At 30.8% G+C, this 21859-nt stretch overlaps 1 protein-coding gene across 4 annotated transcripts; it reads right to left on the bottom strand.

The window, feature by feature from the left end:
• Positions 1–255: 255 nt before the first annotated feature.
• On the bottom strand, positions 256–13158 carry PP5.2 (protein phosphatase 5.2). Of its 4 annotated transcripts, none has more exons than XM_020379150.3 (14): positions 13000–13158; positions 11865–12024; positions 11493–11662; positions 11334–11405; positions 7967–8117; positions 5931–6101; positions 4952–5060; positions 4746–4863; positions 2492–2639; positions 1904–2152; positions 1600–1725; positions 1417–1517; positions 853–927; positions 256–649 (listed from the first exon to the last, which is right to left on the bottom strand). In XM_020379150.3, the coding sequence occupies exons 2-14, from the start codon at positions 11932–11934 to the stop codon at positions 590–592; spliced, it is 1620 nt and encodes a 539-aa protein (XP_020234739.1). In that variant the 5' UTR covers positions 11935–12024; positions 13000–13158; the 3' UTR covers positions 256–589. The 4 variants fall into 4 exon arrangements, with proteins under 4 accessions (XP_020234739.1, XP_020234740.1, XP_082924578.1 ...); XM_020379151.3 differs by having other exon boundaries at positions 11865–12021; positions 13000–13153; XM_083068452.1 differs by lacking the exon at positions 13000–13158 and adding an exon at positions 12859–12876.
• Between the last annotated feature and the right edge of the window lie 8701 nt (positions 13159–21859).

Raw genomic sequence — 21859 nt, 5'->3', positions numbered from 1 at the left:
TATCACACCGTCATAGATTGCTTCTAGCAAGGATAAAATTCAAATTGATAAATAAAATACATAAAAGATACTATGAATGCTAAAATTTGAAAACATTTTTTAACCCACTTGGATTAGCCTAATGAGAGTTTTAATAATTTGCATGCAATCTTTGGTTTTAACCTCATTACAACCGATGTACAAATAAATAAATAAAGTCGAAAGTATGATGTACAAATAAATAAATAAATTACTACATCTCATTCAAACTTGGAATCAAGTCTAATCAACTGCGATTCATGTAATTAATTTTAAGTAAAAACATTGTCACTAGAGTTTCACAAAGCTAATAACGATGCAAATTTCCTTACACTAGTTCACCAAATGGCAAAAAACACAAACTAAAGGGGTAACATTAGGGGGAGAAAAAATGAATTTTAATAAAATGTGAAGCCAAAAATATTATACATAACAACAGTGATCAACATGTACCACCACAGTACCAAATCCTCTCTAGCCACCACCTGAATCTTGCCCTTAGGGCATAACACAGTCATTGCAAAACAGCATAAACCATTGGCAGTTCTAGGCTTCTAGTCAGTTAAATAAATTATGAGAACATCCTGAGGAAGTTGTTTGCATAAGCCATTGGTTTCACATCAGGGTGTGGCTGCAAATTCAACAAAGTGAACCAGACACGAGTGAATTATGTTAACCTCATATAACAACAAAGATTGAAAGATATGCAGAGTCATAATGCACCAAAATATTTGTTAAATAAAACAGAGAATCAACACGTTCATTTATTTTTATAATTGAGGATGACAAAACATGATATAGCATAGCATACTACAAAACATGTAAGATACTAACCACTGCTGAGAATGTGACAATGTTAGGTTTCATTTCAGGAGCTTCAAATCGAATAAAGGCACCTTTGTTACCCATCTGCAGCATGCAATGAAAAATCAACATTTTATACATTTTAACAGCAACATCAAAATATACTTCATAGAAGGAAAAGTGATTACTTAGATATATCTAAGCATGTCATGCACACTGTCCATTCAAACAACAAATGTACAAATGCAAGGCAGTGAAATATTATTTTGTCACACGCTTAATGTGACCAGAAAAGCATCCTGGTTAATCAGGCAACATGCTTAATTGTCTCGCTCCTAGAACTCGTCTCGATAACATGTTTACGTACGCTACCACTAACTGAGAGTGGAGCATACACACAAGTAATTACAGATGGACTGAAAGAAAAGATTAAAAAAACAAAAGCCTCTTTCCACTAAGTGGGGTTGGGATCATCGAATCCCACTCCCCCAGGCCCCCCTCATCTCTCCTCTCAAATCTCCAGAGACAATCAATCAAGTAAGCAAAAGCCAAAAAAATACTAAGAAAATAATGTAGGAAAAGGGATATGGTTACCTGGTCACAGTAATTTGGAGCAGAAAACACGGTTATGAGTTTACCATCATGTTCAATCTCGTAACCCTCATCCTTTACTTCATGAGATCGCACAACTAAATCTGTAAATTGGTAATTTATGTGAAGCCACTGATTAAAGAACAAATAATCTTCAATAAAGTATCAGACTAATGGAAAACATACCTAAACTATTTTCCTGCAAAAACCTTTTTGTAACATCTGCACCGAAAGAAAGGCCTACACCGCGCTTGCTTGGGCCCCTTCCAGGGAGAGGTTGTGGATCACTCCATAATAATTCACACATCAACCCTACACATACCAAACATAGGTAGTTAGGTACATAAATAAGACTAGAATACCAAGGATGAAAAAGCCAGAGGGGTGTAGTCAATGAAGTGCAAGAATGGAAATTTTAGAGGGATTTAGGTATGTGCTGTTTAAATGAGATTAACTAGAGACAAAAAAAAAAAAAAGGGGTGCATCTAACCTTCTTCAGGAGGCTCACAAAACCGATTAATTGATCGGATGTCAGAGAGTTTGACCCCATCAACACTAAAAAGACCTCCATGAACTACGAAAATTTTCTCATTTATCACATGAGCCAATGGTAAACAGCAGAATACTTCTGCAAACAGTTCAACAAATGTTTCATTCAACTTCGAGCGCACCTCGCCCTCAAAACCATATATCTTGTTCATGCTCTTGCTCTCGTGATTTCCTCGTGCTAAATATATGCCTGAAAATCATATGGCAACAAAACAAGCTACAATATCACAGGAAACAAGAGAATAATATCCTCTCAATGTGAGGACAGACATAAATAGATTTTAAGTTCAATCACACAGAGCATTATACAATTTACTTGAATCAATAAAACTATAAAAGTAATTACTGCAATTTGTAGCTCAATTTCATAAGGAATTGCAATGAATTTCAACTAATAATGTCACGAAACAAAAAACCTTTTTGATTCTAACACATTTTAAAAAGTATCAAATCAGGTGATTAAGGGATCTTAAATTCGTAATGACTCCAAACAGATAACAAAACTTACTGATAAAGATCTAGGGTTTACCTGATGGAGACATGCACTTAAATGCAAACAAAGTGAGGATAACTTCCAATGAAAAAGAACCTCTATCCACAAAGTCACCATTGAATAGATATGGATTCTCTTCTGAAGGAAGCCCATTAAGCTCAAAAATATTGAGAAGATCATAGTACTGCAGAAGTTAAGGTTGAAAAATTAATAATGATTTGCAAGGTTAAGAATTAAAGAAAAAAATACAATAATAAAAAGCCAAGCAACATGATGCAATTGGATAAAAAACAGTTCACATTCAAGTATGTATGACAGAAATGGAACTAGAGAAAAGACAAAGTTATAAATTACATGCCCTGCAATGGTGGGACTGTGGAAGGACTTTTCTATGGGAATCCAGTTTTGTTTTTCTTGCATGACTGTTATTTATCAAGTTACTCTGTATTCTGGAAACACAATGCGCAGCACTGTTGAGGCTGGTTTTTCTAGTGAAAAATGGGCTAGTTTGTTCATTCTCAAATACCACTTTTCCTAAGTTCCTTTCTCAAATTACCTACATAGAACTACACAAGTATCAAGGTTATCAATGATGGATAACAGCCTATGGTAGTGAGCCAAAGTCCTCCATAAACATATAGCATGACATGGAAGCTTATGGCCAAAAAGCCATGGAAAACAAAAACAATAATATATATATATATATATATATATATATATATATATCGATAAATTAAAAAAAAATTGAAAATAGTTTTAGGATGCATGACTTTAAGTTTGTTATTAAATGAAAAAAGAATTGGGAACAACATTATAGGTTTGATAGAGAAAGCAGAGAACTACAAAACAGAGAACATGATTATGAAATTCTAAAAAACAGAACTAAAAATTCCAAAACTTAAAAAAAAAAAAAAAACAGCACAAAAACATTTAACAGATGAAGAACAAAAACAGTTACAGAGAATTAGAATAGAGAAAAAGAGATGAGGAATAAATGACAAACAGAGAAAATGAACGAAATGGAAGGGAGAAGAAAAAAAAGTTATGGGTCACCGGATTTGTTCACTGGAAAAGCTTGCCCCAGCTCAAGCCGCCATGGTTCAGGTTGCCGGAAAGGGCAGTTGCCTGAGAAGGCTTGCCAGGGTTGTTTGGCCGCAACTTGGTAGTATAACAAGAGAAGAAAAAAGGTGAGGGGAAGTTCTGCCATGAGCATTGCAAACCGCCACAAAGCCATGGCAGACAGGGCCATACAACACGCAATAACAGATGGCCAAAAACACCATATTATACCTTTATGGCAGCACCCATAATGGTTATTTGATAACATTGACAATCATCCTATTCATTCAGACAGCATACTTTCCTTTTTAGTGCCAACAATACAATAGGAATGATTCAGACATACATAGTAAATCATGATAGCTCACAGCTTAGTAAAGTGGTGAGTTGTTAAAGTTCAAACACCAGAATGTTTTTCCTCCCCTCTCCAACCACTAGAAAGGGAAGATGCTTAATTTCACAACAGCAGGGGTGGTCAGCTTATTATTTTAGTAGTTTTTCTTTAGTTTATGATGTTTATGAATGCATTTATCAACAATTTTAGTTTTAAATGTAATTTCCAAGGGTTTGTCGAGTGATGTACAGGAAAAGCCCTGTACTGGAGTGCAGTTGAGCCTGTACGCTGTAAATTGGTGATTATTAATAAAAATGAATGCCAGAATTTTAAAGGAGAAATTTTCAGTGCCTCTCAAATGGGATAAAATCATTACTACAAATGCATTACTTCATAAAACATTCTAAGGAGGATTTCTTTTTAGTTGTTCTGTGTTATTTACCCCTACTCTCCATGGATTCATGGAAGATTTTATAAATCATGTTTCTGTGCTGCTTTCTTTTTTCTCATCTAATAACATCCCTTCTCATCTAAATGGTCTTAAATTCAACATGGAAACCAAAGTTCCCCCAAACATATGAGCAAAATATAACACAGAAAACAGAATAAATAAATAAATAATAGCATGCTTATCAGCACATAAGCTCTCCAGTTGCTCCACATAATGAGAGAAACTCATTCCATGAAGTATGGGAGGAAATCAAAACAGAGGCTATAACAACAATCCTACCCTTTAAATATCTAAAAGTAACAGAAGGCACCATGAAGATATATGCAAGTAATGCAACAATTTGTTTTACCATATTAAGAAGTCAGCTCTGCAGTCATTATGTTCAAAATCAAGTCTGTGGCCCAAAAATATTATTAATAATTCAAAGATTATAATAAGCCAATTACCTGGCCATGCACATCACCACAAACTGTAAAATGTTTGCCATCGGGAACATGTATGTCAACAAGAGAAGGTAAAGCTTGCAACATCTTTCTTGTTTGCAAAACAATCTGGAATGCATACCTAAAATAGAAGCAGGACAAGAGAGGAGACACTTCAATAACTCATCAAGAAACAAACAGATATATAATGAAATTTCTTCCTTCAGTACCGTTTATGTAAGAACTTCTGATTCTTGAAATCTTCCATCATTTTTTTCACAAAATCCAAAGTAACAACTTCCCCCTCTATTCTTGCTCCTGAATATTGTGGCTCGACATCTACCATTAAAATGAAACACAAAAAATTGTTCATGTCCATGATTGAAATCAAATGCTACAGTAGAACTTGGAATCAGTATAATAATATAATAAAATAAAAATATCAATCAAGGAAAAAGTCATTAATTTTATATAGACCACTGACAAGTGACAATACAAAGTTAACAAGAATGGCTATTAATCTTTCATACTAAATGTGTGTTGTTAACAATCCAATAAAAAGGGGAAATTTTGAACATCAGAAAAATGCATCATCTCTACCATAACCAAAGGCATCTATAAAATACATACTGGACAATCATTCAAATTATGGAAGTTTGTAGATGTTGATCCAGGTAGCAATTGAACTCCCCAAAAAAATAATTCAACCAAGGTTGCAAGCAGCTGGAAAAAGTAAAATAAGCATAACATGTACATTCTTTATTAGTCAGTTAAAGGGGATGACTTATCCTCCTTTCTTGAACCTCTAACAGTTTCAGATAAAATACACTCTTACAAGTATATTGAAGAATACATGGCACCTACAATGCTTATTGGAAAACATAGGAAAAGAAATCTGCCAAAAAGAAAGAGCCTAGGTTGGTATCAAAATTCAGAAAGCCTAACGAGGGTAATAATCACATTCTAAGGAACTATTAGAGCCACAAGATACTTTTCATGTGATTAACTTGTTCCAAAAAATAACCAATTTAAGGAATTAAGTTGCATTGTAAAGAACAAAACAATATTTCTAACGCATTATTGATAATCATTCCATCTGACCTAAATTGAAATTCTGAGTTTTTTAATGTTCATTCTATAATTAACTAGTTTTAAGTATTAATTAGTTTAAGCTAAGACCTAAGTCATGCAAAGGACTCCTAAATGTACCAGTATTGTGGCCACTCCACCAAAAAGCCCCAAGGAGCAACAGCAAACCAACCACAATTGCAACTACTATTGTGGTCTTTGATGTCCTGAACAACATCGCCGCTGCCATAACTGCTACTGTCACTGCTGCTATGGCCACTTCGGTTGTCACCGAAGAATTGCGGCCCTTTCCTATAATGATACAATATATACAAAGAGTGATGATCTATAGAAAAGTACGACAAACATTCATAAAGAGACAAGCATAAAATATCCCTAGAATTTATGAAAAGGGACTTGGGAGGGAAAGAATGAATAAGGTATTGTGTACAACAAACATTCATTAAGAGACAAGCATAAAATATCCCTAGAATTTATGAAAAGGGACTTGGGAGGGAAAGAAGGATGAATAAGGTATGTGACGGAGTCCTGGAATTCTTCACTACTACTGATTTGGGTTGGAGGAGGAAAAAACCCATATGCAACAACCAGGAGGTGAAAAGGGTACTGTCACCCATACAATGTGACTATTTTTTGAACTTTTTTTCACTTCTACGACATGTTCCTCAAACATGAGACTCAAGTGTTATGATTAATTTATTTATTTTAGTCTTCTAAATTACCAATGAAAAGGAAGGAGATGGAAGGAAGAAACACAAGGGAAATGATCCATTTGTTTGACTTGACAAGAAGTGTTCCCACTAGTTTGTATATTCATTTAACCAATAATTTATTTACAGTTAACCAAGTATCAAAATAAGATAGATTATTTGTTAAATTAGTTTGATGTTTGATTAATCAATATACAAACTGAAACTGAAACTTCTTTAGCAGTGGTAATTACGTATGTTCCTTGGGTTAAATTATGTCATTATTTGGTTAAAACTTAAAAGTGTTATACAAACTCGAAGCATCAGTGCATCGCAAATTGGTGACACAACCTTCTGGGTAATTTTCCCAACTAACAAATGGATGGTCAATGGTTGAAATAAATATGCAAAGGGATGTTACAAACATAGATGAGATCATACATCACCAATACTTATTTGAAAGAGTAATCATATCTATAAGATGTTCTAGACTCTTGAACCATTGAGGAAATGAAAGGAAACAAGCAGAAGGAAGACATAATATTTCACTCCAGATGCACCAAAGTTTTCTGACTTTGGGTTCCTGTAGTTGGAGAAGAAAGTTTAAGCATTGGATGGTGCATTATATAGATGTTTAAATATCCATTTCTTTGTATACTAAGATGAAATGATATTACACTATTTTGTTATTCCTTCTCTATCAACATCAAACCCTGTTTTTCTTATTTAAGATTGAAAACAAATTCCATGTGGATGCACATAAGCAATTAAGAACCTGGGATGTTAAAAATTAAATCCCTAAATTCATAGGAAAATGGTCTATTAAACTGATCTCATTGCTATCCAAGACCACTATTTATTCAAAGAATCAGTAACAGTAGCCAATACAAATTTCACTACAAAAAGTGGCAATGAAATCAAACAAGATAGTGTTTGGCATGTAACTCCATTCAATCTACTACATGAAAATAACAGTATTCAATGAAGAAAATCTCATCAACAACGCAATTAAATGGGGAGAAAACCAAAGACCATATCCAATCAAATAATCTGATGAAATCTCATGCATAACTTAATTATCAAAATGACAACACAATTGCACCATTTTTCCACATTATTACATTAAGGATATGTTAGGATTCATTGCTAGGTATGGACTTAATCCCATATTGGAATAAGGGATCCTAGTATGGTGTTTATAATCAAAACAAAACTACAGTTAGTCTGTTAAGGGCATGTTATATATTATTTGAAGCGTTACAAAATTAATGTTGCAATAGCACCCTTAGTATCCACACCTCCTTAATAAACAAAAGTTAAGAGATATAACAGCATGCTGCATGAAATAATAAAATTTAAAAAAAAATTCAAGAAAATAAAAAGGTATGCGTGAGGGGAGGGAGGTAAACAAAAAAGGTGAAAATATAGATACTATACTAGCATTAGAAACCAAATTCAAAATAGTACCTATAGTATGGAAATCTATGGATTCAGCTATTGAGCGCCTTTCAGACTCTGGCAAAGCAATTGCTTCTTCAAATTTAAGTTTCATAACTGCTTTTTCACATTCCTTCAATTTCTTTGTTGCATCAGGATCATTTGGACACATTTTTTTGACCTATTCAATAAAATTATATTAAAATACAAAATGTTAGCACTTTAAAACAAGTACATGTTACAGAACAACAACAGTGAGGTAGTAATCAGGGTTATTTTGAAGGAAATAAAAACCTAAAAGTAGAGGCTGGGTTAAAAGATATCCCAAACAACTTAACATTAAAAAAGAAGTTGCAGCAAAATATAACAATATTAAAGGACAAGAACTGTCAGCTTCAGCCAATCAAGATGACTTTCATGTGACATCATTCCAATAAGGTTGCATGCCAAGAAAAATTTTCAGAATCCTACAATTTCAATAACTATTAGCAACCAGAGTTTAAAAAAAAATCTAGAATGAGAAAGCAAGTTGACAGAACAGCTTCTATTTACACAAAGGGCTCGCAAAAATAAGAGAGAATTGTATAGGCATCCATTGTTTAAATTGCATAGCGCATTACATGATGCAGCTCCAAGTGTGCAATATTTCAGTTGCAGTGACCCATGAAAACAGTATCAGGCTGCAATTGCAGACCACATTGGCCCACATCAGCCACCAACTATCACAACTACAATGCAACCATAACCAGAATTTAAAACCCTGGTTATAATCCATTCCAAGACATAAGAGTCCAACAGCATAAACATTACATACAGAAAATCTCAACAAATCTATTATCAGTAAAGAGAATAGCGAAGGTATTTCAGAACCTTCAATTTGTACTAAATATATTTTACCAAAGTCAAATGTTTTGTTAAATAAATAAATAAATATAACTTTTAAGGTCATCAAGTAATTAGGAAAAAGAAACTAATATCCTTAAATAACTACATTAATTTGCCTCTCCACTTTCTTTCCTTGATCCACCATTATCCCAACTACTTTTCTTCTAAACTACCACTACCACTAATATCTCTTTTTTCTTAATATTTCTATTTCTTCACCACACACAGTTTGGTGTGCCTAACTCTAGCTTGCAAAAAATCTGTAGTTTTCATTAGAAGGATAGCAATCACTTGAAAATATAAGTGGTTATGCATGTATTCAGATACAAGACCTAGGTATGTATATGCTAGAAGAATTTATAATGTAATGTACAGATTCATAAACAAGTACTAACAACAACAAAGCCTTTTTCTCACTAGGTGAGGTCGGCTATGTGGATTGTCGTCATTCAGCTCGGTGATATTATTTACCATGAGATCCTCTTGAGTCTCAACAATGTCACCCAATGTCCTTCATGGTAACCCTCTCCCCATTTTCAAGCAACTAAAAACAACCATGCAATATAATCTCTTGCTGCTTCTAGTAGCATGCTTTGTACATTAACAAAGCACCTTATCCGATTTTCAGTCATTTTTTTCCTTAAACAATGCTATATTAATATCTTTTCGTATACGATCATTTTGAATCCACAAATCCATCATACAATTCTCGTATCTATTATACCACCTTTTTTTCATGTTGTCCCTTTAAAGCCCAACACTCACTAACAGAGTATTGTCAGGCAAATAGTTGTACAATAAAACTTTGCTTTGAGCTTGGTAGTAGTTTGCAATCCCAAAGCATCCATCATTTTCTAGCATGTAGACAAGTATATGCTGTAGCACTATTTGTTACGTTAAAATATTTGGTAAATTTTGCAGTGGAGGAGAATACAAGACAGTTAAAGGATGTTAATTTCTAAATTTCACATATAATTTGAGCTTATCATATTATTTAGTGATTTCAATGGTGTGGACTTTTGTCCGATAACAATAGAATTGATAAACTGTCATGTGTACTCAGTTAATAACATGATAAAAGAGTATAAGGAGAGCGTGGAGGGGGTAAACAAGAATTGAGTGTGAATTTTTTGGATGGGAGGAAGCAAATCCATCAAAGTAGTGTGCAACATTTTTCATTTTTTTTCCTCTCATTATTTCTTTTCCTTCATTTTACAGTAGCTGTAACCCATTTTCTGGATTGATAACACTGATACGAGAACAGGAACAAACAAAGTATATTCAGTGTATATTACCTATTTCTGGTTCCAGTTAACAGCAATTGGTATACTGAATTTAAACATGGAATCAAGAGTAGAAACCGAAGAGAGAAATTTTGGTATGTTCAGAGAGAATCTTGCAAGATGGAGATGCGAGAATCCAGGACACAGCATTAAAAAAATCAGGAAGCCAGACTCAAATACAGCAAGGAGTTCTGAGCTAGGCTGCATCATCTCACATCTTGAAGCTGTCAGATTTATTTTGGAGATGGGAACTCTCTTCACGACCTCTTCCCTAAAATCAAATGGGAGAATACCACCCCTGTTGAATGTATTTGGAACTTCTGGTGGAAGATATTGGTGCCACATTATGCAAATTATGAGCTTTGTTCTGTAAGTGCTGCACTCAGCTGCTGAGCTAAGACACCACTGAGCCAAGTCAAGTGTCTGAGTGCTGCATTTTTTTTGTTAGTGTTTTGTTTTAACACTGTTTCGGTGAACCATGAGTGAGTGGTTCTGTTGCGGCTGGCAAGTGAACGTACCATAGGTTGGTGATGCTAGTGGGACTGGGACCAGGACTGGGACCGGTGCTGCTAGTGGTCACTTTAATGTCATTTTATATTTCATATAAATGTTTCAATATAATTTTGCAATTTGCATTTTAGGTAGGATCTAACGACCCATATTATGATCTCTCAATTTACCAGTTTACCTCCTCCCCACTCTCAATTCTAGGTGGGGTCTCAATCTTGACAACACTGCCTGCAACATCTCTTTCTTTTTTTCACTTTTCTTTTCTTTTCTTTTCTATCCTCTCTAGTCTCTAACCCATATTATATACATATGATGATATTAGACAGAAACTAATACTGTATATTCCATCTTAGCTCTGTTTCATAAAATCTACTAAATAATTAACTTTCAGAGAAAGTGCTGGCCTGAGACAAATGTTCAATATGGATACTGATAGCAGCACTACTATCAAATTGGAAGAACTGAAATCTGGATTGTCCAGATTGGTTTCCCAGCTTGGTGAATGTTGCTGCAAATTCTTTTTGCATCTCCAAATTCTCTTTGGTATTGTTTACCTACATGACTAACTAAAGGACCACTAATATAAATCAATCATGTTCTCCATATTTTGCAATAAGACAGGTCCACTAATGTGAACATGTTATTTTCAACCCAGGCTCCTTCATTCCAATATTTTAAAGACAACAAAGTAACAAACCTTTATAATTTGACATAGTTACCTGCTGAAAATCTTTCAGTGCATCCTTGAATTTTCCCAGCCCAAGATGAGCAGCACCTCGCCTGTAATAACCCTATAACAATAAACCATAATCAGGACATGTTTTAATTAATGATAACTAAATACAGGAAAGCCTCTAATGTTTTAGGACTTGGAGCACCTTCGAATATTTAGGATCAGTTTCAATAGCTTTTGTGGCATCTTGTATTGCACTACCATATTCTTCGAGCCGGAGATGGGCAAATGCACGATTAGCCAAGTAAACTGCACTTTGACTGTTTAGCTCAATTGCTTGTGTATATAGATCAATGGCTAGGGAGTATTTTCGAGCTGAAAAAGGAACTCAAATGATTAGCAAGTATAAGTTAAGAAATGTGTTAAAGCAGAGGCAACTGACAACTCAACAAAGTATGACTGCATATCAAAATTGAGCCAATTCAAGAATTCAGCTTAAGTTCAACACAAATTTCACTGCAATGTTGAAGAAAGTACATGAATCACATCACAAAGAAATTTCTCAAGCATTAATTACCATTGAATGCTTCGTTGGCAAGGAGTTTAAGTTCTTCAGCCTTTGAAACATTGGATTTTTCAGTTTCCATTTCGGTTAACACGTTAGTTGTTTATAGTGAGGAAATTCAGAACATAACAGAATCAGTCTTTTCACTTTTTTTCTTCACAAGATGGACCTACTAAAATCAAACAAAGAAAAAAAATATATTAGCAATATAGTAATAACCAACATGGTAATACTCAATTAGCAATAGACCTATATCAAAATACAGAAGCCTTTACTTTACATTGTGCAAACATTAAATTACCAAATCCCACAGAAATAAAGCCCTGCAAAGATTGATAAAGGTGGAAAAACAGACTAGAAGAATACATATATGAATCCACAGCTTCTCATGTTCGTAACTTATTATAGCTAATAGCAATCTCCCTAATTTATAACAGAACCCAATTTTAAACACAAAGAAGCTATAATAGTAAGGCCTAACCACATGTTCTTTGTGTCCCCACCTAATGTAAACGTCAAAAACCCAATCATTGTAATGTAATCACATTACTATCACTATCATCAACATCTTTAATTCCCACTTCCAACACAACAATCACATGACTAAACACACAATTTCCACTCCCCAAAACCAGTCAATTAACTCTCCAAAAGCAACTACATCTAAGGGGCTTCAAAACGCACACCCCCAACACAAAGTAAACCCGGAAAACAAGAGATTCTAGGGAAAAGGTCAAAACTTGGAAAAAGGACACCCTTAATTTTACATTATTTTTTTTATATAGTCACACACACGCACACAGAGAAACACGTGAACACAACCAAAAAAAAATCAGAAAAAAAAACCAAGCAGTTTCCATGAGCAATAACGTTTCATCAACACGTGTATATTTTAAACAAAGCTCCAAAGGGTGGGGAATAATAAAAGGTACACATGCAAAGATAAATAAATTATAAATAAAAAAAATGATTGCAGAAATTGTTGTAATTAGTGGGAGAAGCTAACTTGAAAGTCAATGGGTAGTTGGGGGAGAAACAGAAAAGGGTGAAGAATAAGAAGAAGAGAATAGGGTAAAAGAGAAAGATCTAAGGATGCGTTAATTGCACATGCGAAGAAGAAGAAGAAGAAGAGAGTTAGGGTCCGTACGATTAGGAGTTTCTTTCAGCGGGTGGAGGCTGGAATAGTGAGTGTGGTTGTGGGGTTTATGAAACAACACAACACAGCACAACACAACACAAATCTCTCTCTCTCTTTAACTCACTTTCTCTTTCTACCCACCCTAATAATAATCATGGACTCATTTCATTTCTGCATCATCTTACACCTTTGCAAATCTCTTTCATTTCATTTTAATTTTTAACCCCTACAAAAATATACAAACAATATTTAATTTAATTTAAATTTTAAGAAAAATACTATAATTATAATAATAATAATATTTTAAAGATAACCAAATTTGTTGTAATTGTTAATTACTATTGCAATTTTTTTCGTTTATGTGTGTTTTAACATGTGTAATAAGTATTTATTTATATAATTAAAGTTTGTAATAAATAAGAGAAACAATGTTATACACCATAGTGCAAAGTAATTTTAAAATGAATAATTAAAAATTTACAATAATTATGTTAAAAATTTAATTAATAATGATTTTGTATTGATTGTCGATATGTTAAAAATTTAATTAATAATGATTTTGTATTGATTGTCGATGTAAATAAATTTTTTTCTTTTATATAATTATCTTAAAATTTTGTCTTAAACTAATTTTATTCTATTATGAACGTCTATTTAAAGATTTTCTTTATTACCAAAAATAAATAAATATTATAAACAAAATATTTCTGTTAAGGATCGAATTCAAACACTATTTAAATAATTTTAATTATTAAAAATTTGAGTTTAGTATATTAACCATTTTGTATTCAATTCGGTAGTTAATATATAAATATTTTTTGAAAAAATAAATTGAATTTGAAATTTATAATAAATAATTTATATTATAATAAAAATGTTTGAATTATTATTAAAAATTAAAATATTGAAATTCAATTTAAAAATATCAGAAGGATGAAATAAATATATAAAAGAATTAAGAAAAGTATTTAAAGTAAAATGTTCTCGTTGTAGAAAAAATTTTAAGGATACAATCGATGGAAAATAATTCCAACAAATTGTTATTATTCAGGATAGTTATTTTAAGGCTTAAATATATTTTTTATTTGATAAATATTTAAATATATTTTAAATTTTTATAAATATGTTTATGATAATTTTTAATGTTCTATTTTAGTCATTATCTTTTAATATAGTTAGTTTAATTGACATGACTAACAAAATAAAGACAATGAATTAAGTTTAATGCACTCTAAACTCTAAATTTTTAGGGTTTTTTTTTTGTTGAAAAATAGGTCTTTAAACTAAAAATAAATCCTTAATACTTTTTTTACATTTTATAACTAAATATCTGGAGTTAATGGTTCGTTTACAAACATATGACTTTAACAAAATATTATTTATTCTTTTCTAACTTCATGGACTTAATTAAAAAAAATGAAAACATTAAGAACATAGGATGTATTATTCCTGAATAAAATTTTGTAACGATAAACACGCCCTAATCCCTATGACTTGCATATCCTATAAATCTCATTTTAAGATTTTTCTCTATCTTATAACTTAAAAAAATCATTGGATCATCCTATACCTATACAATGCATATATTGAACAAATTATATAGGAAAAAACTAACTTACATTCAAGGACAAAATTGTACTTTTAATAATGTTGTCAAAAATGAGCTGCTTAGTTTGGACTAAATAACAAGCCAAAGTTTGAAAAGCATGTCAATCCAATTTTTCATATAGCTCACAAATTATTTGCTCTACCTAGCTTGATGTGTTGGATCAAATTAATATATTCTTTCTTTTGTATATATTTTTTCATAAGAAAAAATAAACTAAAAAGTATTAAGAAAAATAAGTTTATTTAACCCTTTAAGTCAAATTAAATCAATTAAATCGAGTTTATCTTTTTAGGGTTTCAAAATAAAAGGTTCAACCTAATATGACATAACCCTGCAAATCAGACTAATTTTGATAGTTATAGTTTTAGAAGGAGTTATAATTTTTTATGTAATTACTTTAAAAAAAATTATTATTCTTTTCAAAATAAAAAATTTTAAATTAAAATTTTCATATTAAACAAATTTTAAATTTATTAACTAGGTCCCTAATCTTTTTTAAAATTTTGTAATTACGTCCCTAGACATACCTTAACAAACTGTCAATGGACCATTAACCCCAAGGATTTAATTAAATTTTTTAAATGATTAAGAACTTAATTACAAACTTTTAAATTTTAAGACCTATTTAAAAAATCCAAAAAAAAATTAAGGGCTAACACGTATTAAACCTAATTAATTAAGATAAAGGTTAAAGATAACAACATGAAGATTTAGTTGTAAACCTATTTTACCAGTTTTTTTTATTCTCTTGTATCTCAAAAGTTGAAGGTTATTATTGTATTAAATCTATTTTTATATTCTATTATCTCACCTCTGTTAGCATTGGTGATTGAAGAAAGGTCAAAGAGAAGAACATGAAGATTTAGTTTTACCTTGTGATCGTGCATCTTTTTTCTTTATGTGTCAAAATATAATTATGTTACTTCTTATTATTAGAGCAAGAGAGTGTGTGGGTGCTTGGAACAAGAAAGCTAAATTATCTTTAAAAACTTAATTAAAGTAAAGTGATAGGACCTTTTATAAAGTTAAAAGAAATTGAGCATGAAGATTTGGAAGTTAATTAAAGAATGTTTTAATAATTAAGAAATATATGTTTTCAAAAACAAAGTGATTGATTACAATGAGTAAAATATATTTTCAAAGAAATAAGGTTTTTCTGTTTTAATCTTTTACGAGGGTTTTTAATTGATTGTTTTGTCAAAACTATATATTCCTTCCTATTTTAATCAATTACAAAATGTTTAATTGATTAAATGTAGACTTGTTTTGTTTTATAAAAATTAAGGTGTTCGAATTTAATTGATTAAGATTAGTCTTGAGAGTTATTAAGTAGGTTTTGGAAGAACACACTACTCAATTGTAATTTTATTCTAGTTGATTAAGTTAACTATATGTAAATGTACATCTTTTCTTTAATCATTTACAAAGTTGTTTAAAAGATTAAAGTAGTTGAATAATAAGTTTAAAATTTTTAAGATGGTTATTTTAATCGATTACACTGTGAATTAATTGATTTATATAATTTTTTTTATAAATAATTTTTCACTTTCTCTTTGAAAACAAGTCAATAACCATTTTCTAATAACATCCAAGATTAAAAAAAATGGCAAATTCATGACATCATAATTAATTATCTACCTTAATTAGATCTTTTTAATGGTTTCTAAAAGTAAAGGTAGAAGAATTATTATTATGGAGAGTCTACAGGTGTTTTCTTTTCTTATATCTTTGGGGGTAAGGGTAGTGAGATTAATTTTTAGGGAAAGGATTTTTGAGGGTCTTGCATATATTGAATAGGATTTTCAACCAAGTAAGGGAAAAAGACTTTCTCATAGGTTTTGAAAGAGATCTTGATCAAATTTCTTGTGTGAAATTGATTATAAAGAATTATTGTGATTATTGTGAAAAAAATCTTTGTAGGTTGTTGAGAATTTGATATAGCTCTTTTAAGGTTAAGAGTGAACCATTATAAAATCTTGATCTTCATTCTCTCTTCCTTGAATTCTTTAAGATTTTTGCACTTTGTTTTTGTCATTGCATATGCATGAAAATGAATAGATATTTAAGAGTAGTTTTTCATGTGTTGATTTATTACTCAAGGTTTTTAAGATTGTGGTTACTAGAAAAACATTTTAAAAGATTCAAATAGTGAAAAAGTTTTCAAGTAATATTTAATTCACCCCCTTTTAAAATATGTCATCTATTTTAGCAACCTTTATTTTTTTTGTTGTTTTACTTTTCTTTTTAGCTTTATCATCATGTTTAGCTATCATTGTCACTTTCTTCTTCTTTCTTCATTGGTTTGAGGTGTTAGTTGTATTGAATAACATGCTGTGTTAGAGATTGGAGTAGAAGTTTAAGAGGAAAATTCTAAAATCATCATTACAATCACTATTGTCTTTACCTTTACAATCATTCTTGTCTAAAACTTGCAATAAATTGAAATATGAGAGAAAATCATTAGAAAAAAAAAATAAAGAATATAAGATAGAGGAAAATAATGACATGAGAGATTTGGGAGAGAAAGAAAAAGTTGGATTTTTTTCAACTAGAAACGACTAAGCCAATGTTAATAATATTTTTTCTTTCAAAATCATATTACTTAGTGTAAGTCCAATCATCATTATTGTCAATGTTATTTAATTTAATATTTAAAATTAAAATTTTAAACAAAAATAAATTTAAAAGGTTGCATCCATGTAGTGTTTTGACCTGGCTAATGTTAATAGTATGAGTGTCATGATTGGTGCTAACTTGTGACTCTAATACTCATGTTCCTTGTAGTGGCAAACACTAATAAATATTTATTATACTCTTCAATGAATATCCATTATTTGAGAATGTGTATTGGTAAAATATCGTGAGGAAAAATCAGGTGAAACAAAAACCTAATGAAAAAAAAATCCTTAATACATTATCATTTATTGACTTGTAACCTTGTTATGAAAACCCAACAAGATAAAATCATGGAAAAGGGAAGAAAAAGTATAAAGCATATTTATATCTCTTATTTATGTAAATATTCATAGTTAAGACGACAGAAGCCAATCTTATGTACTAGTTACTCAAAAGTTTTACTTAATAATGATTTTGTAAAAAATATCTCCCAAATTCAAATGAAAGAACTCGTTAAATGTTTATATCACCATTCATTTAAAAATCATGAGCGAAGAAGAATTTTAATAAAATATATTTTATTTTATCTCATTTAAGATTTAAATATGTTTTTAATTCTTTAAATTTGAGGTAAATTTATTTTTTGTTCTCTCAAAATTAAAATTAATCATTATAGTCTTTGTAATTTTATAAAAGATTATTGCAGTTGTTTCTTTACTCAAATATCATTAGTAAATCTATCAAACAAAACTCACCTATTGTAAAATCTATGGTTTAATACATCATTTCGTCCCTAAATTTTTAGAAAATTTTTAGTTATTAGGTCTCTAATCTAAAAAAAATTCTAATCAACCTTTTCATTTTTTTATTTTATATTTTGTAATTTAGTAATTAAATGTTATATATAATTCATAAAATTTTATAAAATATTTTATATCCTCCTACATATGGACAATTACATTAAATTATACTTCATGTCATCATCCATATTATTCTGGTTTCAAACACTATCCATTAAAATCATTGTAGTCTCTTTAATCACTAATTTTGCAAATTCTTAATCTCTAATTACTAACATTTGTCCAATCTCCCTACTCGTGAATGTAATCCAAAAAATTGTTTCCAAACTCTAAAATTGATTGTCTAGCTACACGAATATATACAAAATATTCTATCAAATTTCATGGATTGTAAAAATAGTCCACTAACTCTGATAACTAAATTAAGACTAAATTACAAAAATGTCAAATGATGAAGGACCCAATTGCAAATATTTTAGTTTAAGAACTTAATTAAAAATTCTCAAAAAGTTCAATGATCAAATGATGTATTACACTTAAATGTTTCGCACAAAATTTATCTACTAGTATTTTTGTCAATGAAAACATGACATTAAATGCAACATTTTCTTTTAATCAGTAGGATATTAAATTAAATTGATGTTTCGTGATGGGCGCTATCGATGATCCTAATGGACTAAAACAAACTTTTTTGTAGGAGTGTTCATCGGATTGGATCAGTCCCACAAACTTGACAATCTGTATAACTGTATTTAACCAATTAATTTGGTTTTATTTTGTTTAGGTTTAACTCGAACAAAATCAATTAAACTAGGCATTAATTGATTCGGATATCAAATTTACACATTTAAAATATGAACCAGTTCGAATCAAATCAATTAATTTATATATTATTATTTTTTATTTCGTTAAAAACTAATATGTATGTATTATTTTCAAGATGTTTTTGTATTATAATAGATTCTGATGAAGTTCTTCTTGGAGGAAAAACTTCATAGATGCTTCCACACAACTCCTTCTTGGTTCCTTGGAATGAAGCAAGGAAATGAAGCTTGAAAGAAGGAGCAAGGTAGCCTAAGTTCACCTATCTATCTCGGATAGAAGATGAGGAACCTAACTCTACAAGGAGAAGATATCAAGTAGAGTAGAGAAAAGGTTTATGGAGACTTCGGAGGGAGAATTAGCAAAATGAATAATTCTCATATAATGATCCAAAGTGCACAACTCTCGGCCAAATGGTGAATTTATAGGGAAACTTAGGTTAAGGTGTACGTTTGGTTTAACCTAAGGTTAAGTTAAACCATGGTATGGTTTACTTAACCTTAGGCGCCAAAATTTGAATTCAAATATTCAAATTTTGGTGCCAACCGGTCACCTCCCCCATGTGCATGTGCACTCATTTGGATGTAATTTGGTATCCATTTGAGTAACATTTCGGTCACACCATGTGCATGTGTGCACATGGCCGAAATGCCTACTAAATGCCATACTAATTACATGCAAATGAACATGCACATGCTAACCTAAATTAACCCTAAATTCACATTGCCATGAAATTAAAATCCTAATCTAGGTGGCCGAAATACAAGGCCCAAAATGCAATATAAGCCCAAAGGCCCAAACCTACACTACTCCTATTCTACTTGGGCTTGAGTCAAAGCCCAACTGAAAAGTATGATGAGCTTCTCTTGAGCATGGGCCCATTCTTCATGTATCTTCTTGGCCATAGTCCTAGTAGTTGGGCCCTTAGCCCATGGGCCTCCTCCATCAGATTCATTTTTTCAAATACTTAAAAAAATCAAGAAGGGTTATATTGCAATATATTGAGTATTATTTTCACACACTATAGTGCATTTGATAAAAACTTTAGAAGAGACTAGATTGATGTAACTTTTTCTTCAAACCTCTTGGACAAATCTTTCACTTTTTGAAAATCCTCAAGTAGATTAAGAAAAAAAATCAAGAGAAACTATATTACAAATCTATTAATTTAGTTAAATTTTGATAATATATCAATTTAGTTAATGTTGAAAAATATATTTACTTTGAGGAAAAATGTTTTTTTAATTTATTTTTTAAAAAAATTCATTGAATATCGAAACAAATCGATCTAATATTGGATTAGTTTGGTTTAGGTTAAGAAAAAAAATTATAAAATCCAAATCAATCCAAACCAATTAAATTTAATTGATTTGGATTGAATTTTCCCCCAAACTCAAACCAACTGACCTGTGAGCCCTTGCTTTTTTAAAATTACAAGAATTAAAAATATTAATTTTAAATTTAAGAGATTAAAAATAAATTTACTCCAATTTAAAAAAATAAAACATATTTAAATATTTATTTAATATGTATGTTTTCAATTGGACAATTCAAGCACCATTATTTTCACATATAATCATGGATGATATTTTTTCTCAAGAATAAAAGCATAAATTTCTCAACATTTTGAATCATACATCTCAACCAAACACATTATTAACTTGCCTCATATAATAGTAAAAATCTAGGCATGATTAGATGGTGCTAAAATTTTACATTAGTAATGTGTAGTGTGTAGTGTAACTTAGTTTTTTTAAGAAGTAAAAATAGAATAGTGAAAGAGAGAAACTATGGTGTTTAGTGTGTCATAAGTTATTTTTTATTCATAAGAAGGATTACAAATACGGTAATAGAAATTAAACTCAAGTCTTCACATTTTTATTTCAATATCTTCTCTCAACCATTATATTAATTGGCTTTTTGGCTAGAATAAACAAAAAAAAAGATAAAGATTTTCAAAAACTAAATTATTTTTAAAATTATTTATCAAAATAAATTATTTTGACCACTGTGGCAAGGTTGAGAGAGGTGTCAATAACCCCTTGAGACATTTTTACTAGGTGACAAAAATAATGAAGAAGTTATCATAAGGTGAAATATTTTTAAGTGTCATCAGATGTACTAATGCTTTCAAGTGCAACCGTAGGTTCTAACGACATCCTTGCAGACTAGACAAAGGTGTGTCAATTGCTTTTTGACCGAAGTGACAAGTAGAAACCGTTACTATCATTGATGATTTTTGTGCATGTTTGATACATGTTTGAGTAGTCTTCTCCAAGCAAGCATGGACATTAAAAAAGTTTGAATGAAATGAGGCTTTGCTTGTGGGAAGGGAGAGTGGGTGATTGATTTTTGAATGTTGGAAGGGAGGTTCACTTATAAATAAGTAGAGTGAAGGGAGAGTGAGTAATTTTTTCTAGAAGAGTGAAGGAATGAAAGAGAGATCTACAAAGAGTGAAGAGATTTTCAGGGAAGAGTGAGTATTTTATATTTTGGTTTTACTGGTTAGGATTTTCTATTTAATGAATAACATAACATAATAGGTTCGTATTGAATATCATGTTTGTTGCTTGGTCAATATCTACAAAAAATTGTTAGGTTGGCAAAGGTTATTCAGTGTTGATTTTTCATTGCAGCTTGGACTGTACCAATTGGTCCAAGAATTAGAGGGGCTAGAGTTAGAACCAAAGATATACTCTTGAAGAAATGGTTGTTGTTGGTCAAATGATTATGGTTCATTACACAAATGTTGATGTTGGTTATTGTCATCCCCAAGCTTTAGAGTTGGGAGTGACAAGGAGATTGTACAAATTATTTTTCTTTATTTTTAGATGTCACTAATACCCTTCGGTATATGACACACATGCGATCTTCGAACATTTTCTTGTTCATCATCACTATCGTGTACATAATCAACTCCTATGTGTGACATTCTTGCAAATTAATATACTAATACTTATAATCATATAAAAAAATATCATGTAAACTATAAATATAAAGGAACATTTGTACAAAAAAAAAA

Source organism: Cajanus cajan, chromosome 2, assembly GCF_000230855.2.
Source record: "Cajanus cajan strain Asha chromosome 2, NIPB_CcT2T_4, whole genome shotgun sequence".
Classification (NCBI taxonomy): Eukaryota; Viridiplantae; Streptophyta; class Magnoliopsida; order Fabales; family Fabaceae; genus Cajanus; species Cajanus cajan.
Note: the sequence above shows the minus strand (reverse complement) of the source record. Positions and strands in the feature narration are given on the sequence as shown.

Coding starts and splice junctions, on each gene's coding strand:
- PP5.2 (XM_020379150.3), bottom strand. CDS start 11,934: ATGGAAACTGAAAAATCCAATGTTTCAAAGGCTGAAGAACTTAAACTC. Junction 928..1,416: donor CTCCAAATTACTGTGACCAG/GTAACCATATCC, acceptor TGCATGCTGCAG/ATGGGTAACAAAGGTGCCTT. Junction 650..852: donor TTGTCACATTCTCAGCAGTG/GTTAGTATCTTA, acceptor TTGAATTTGCAG/CCACACCCTGATGTGAAACC.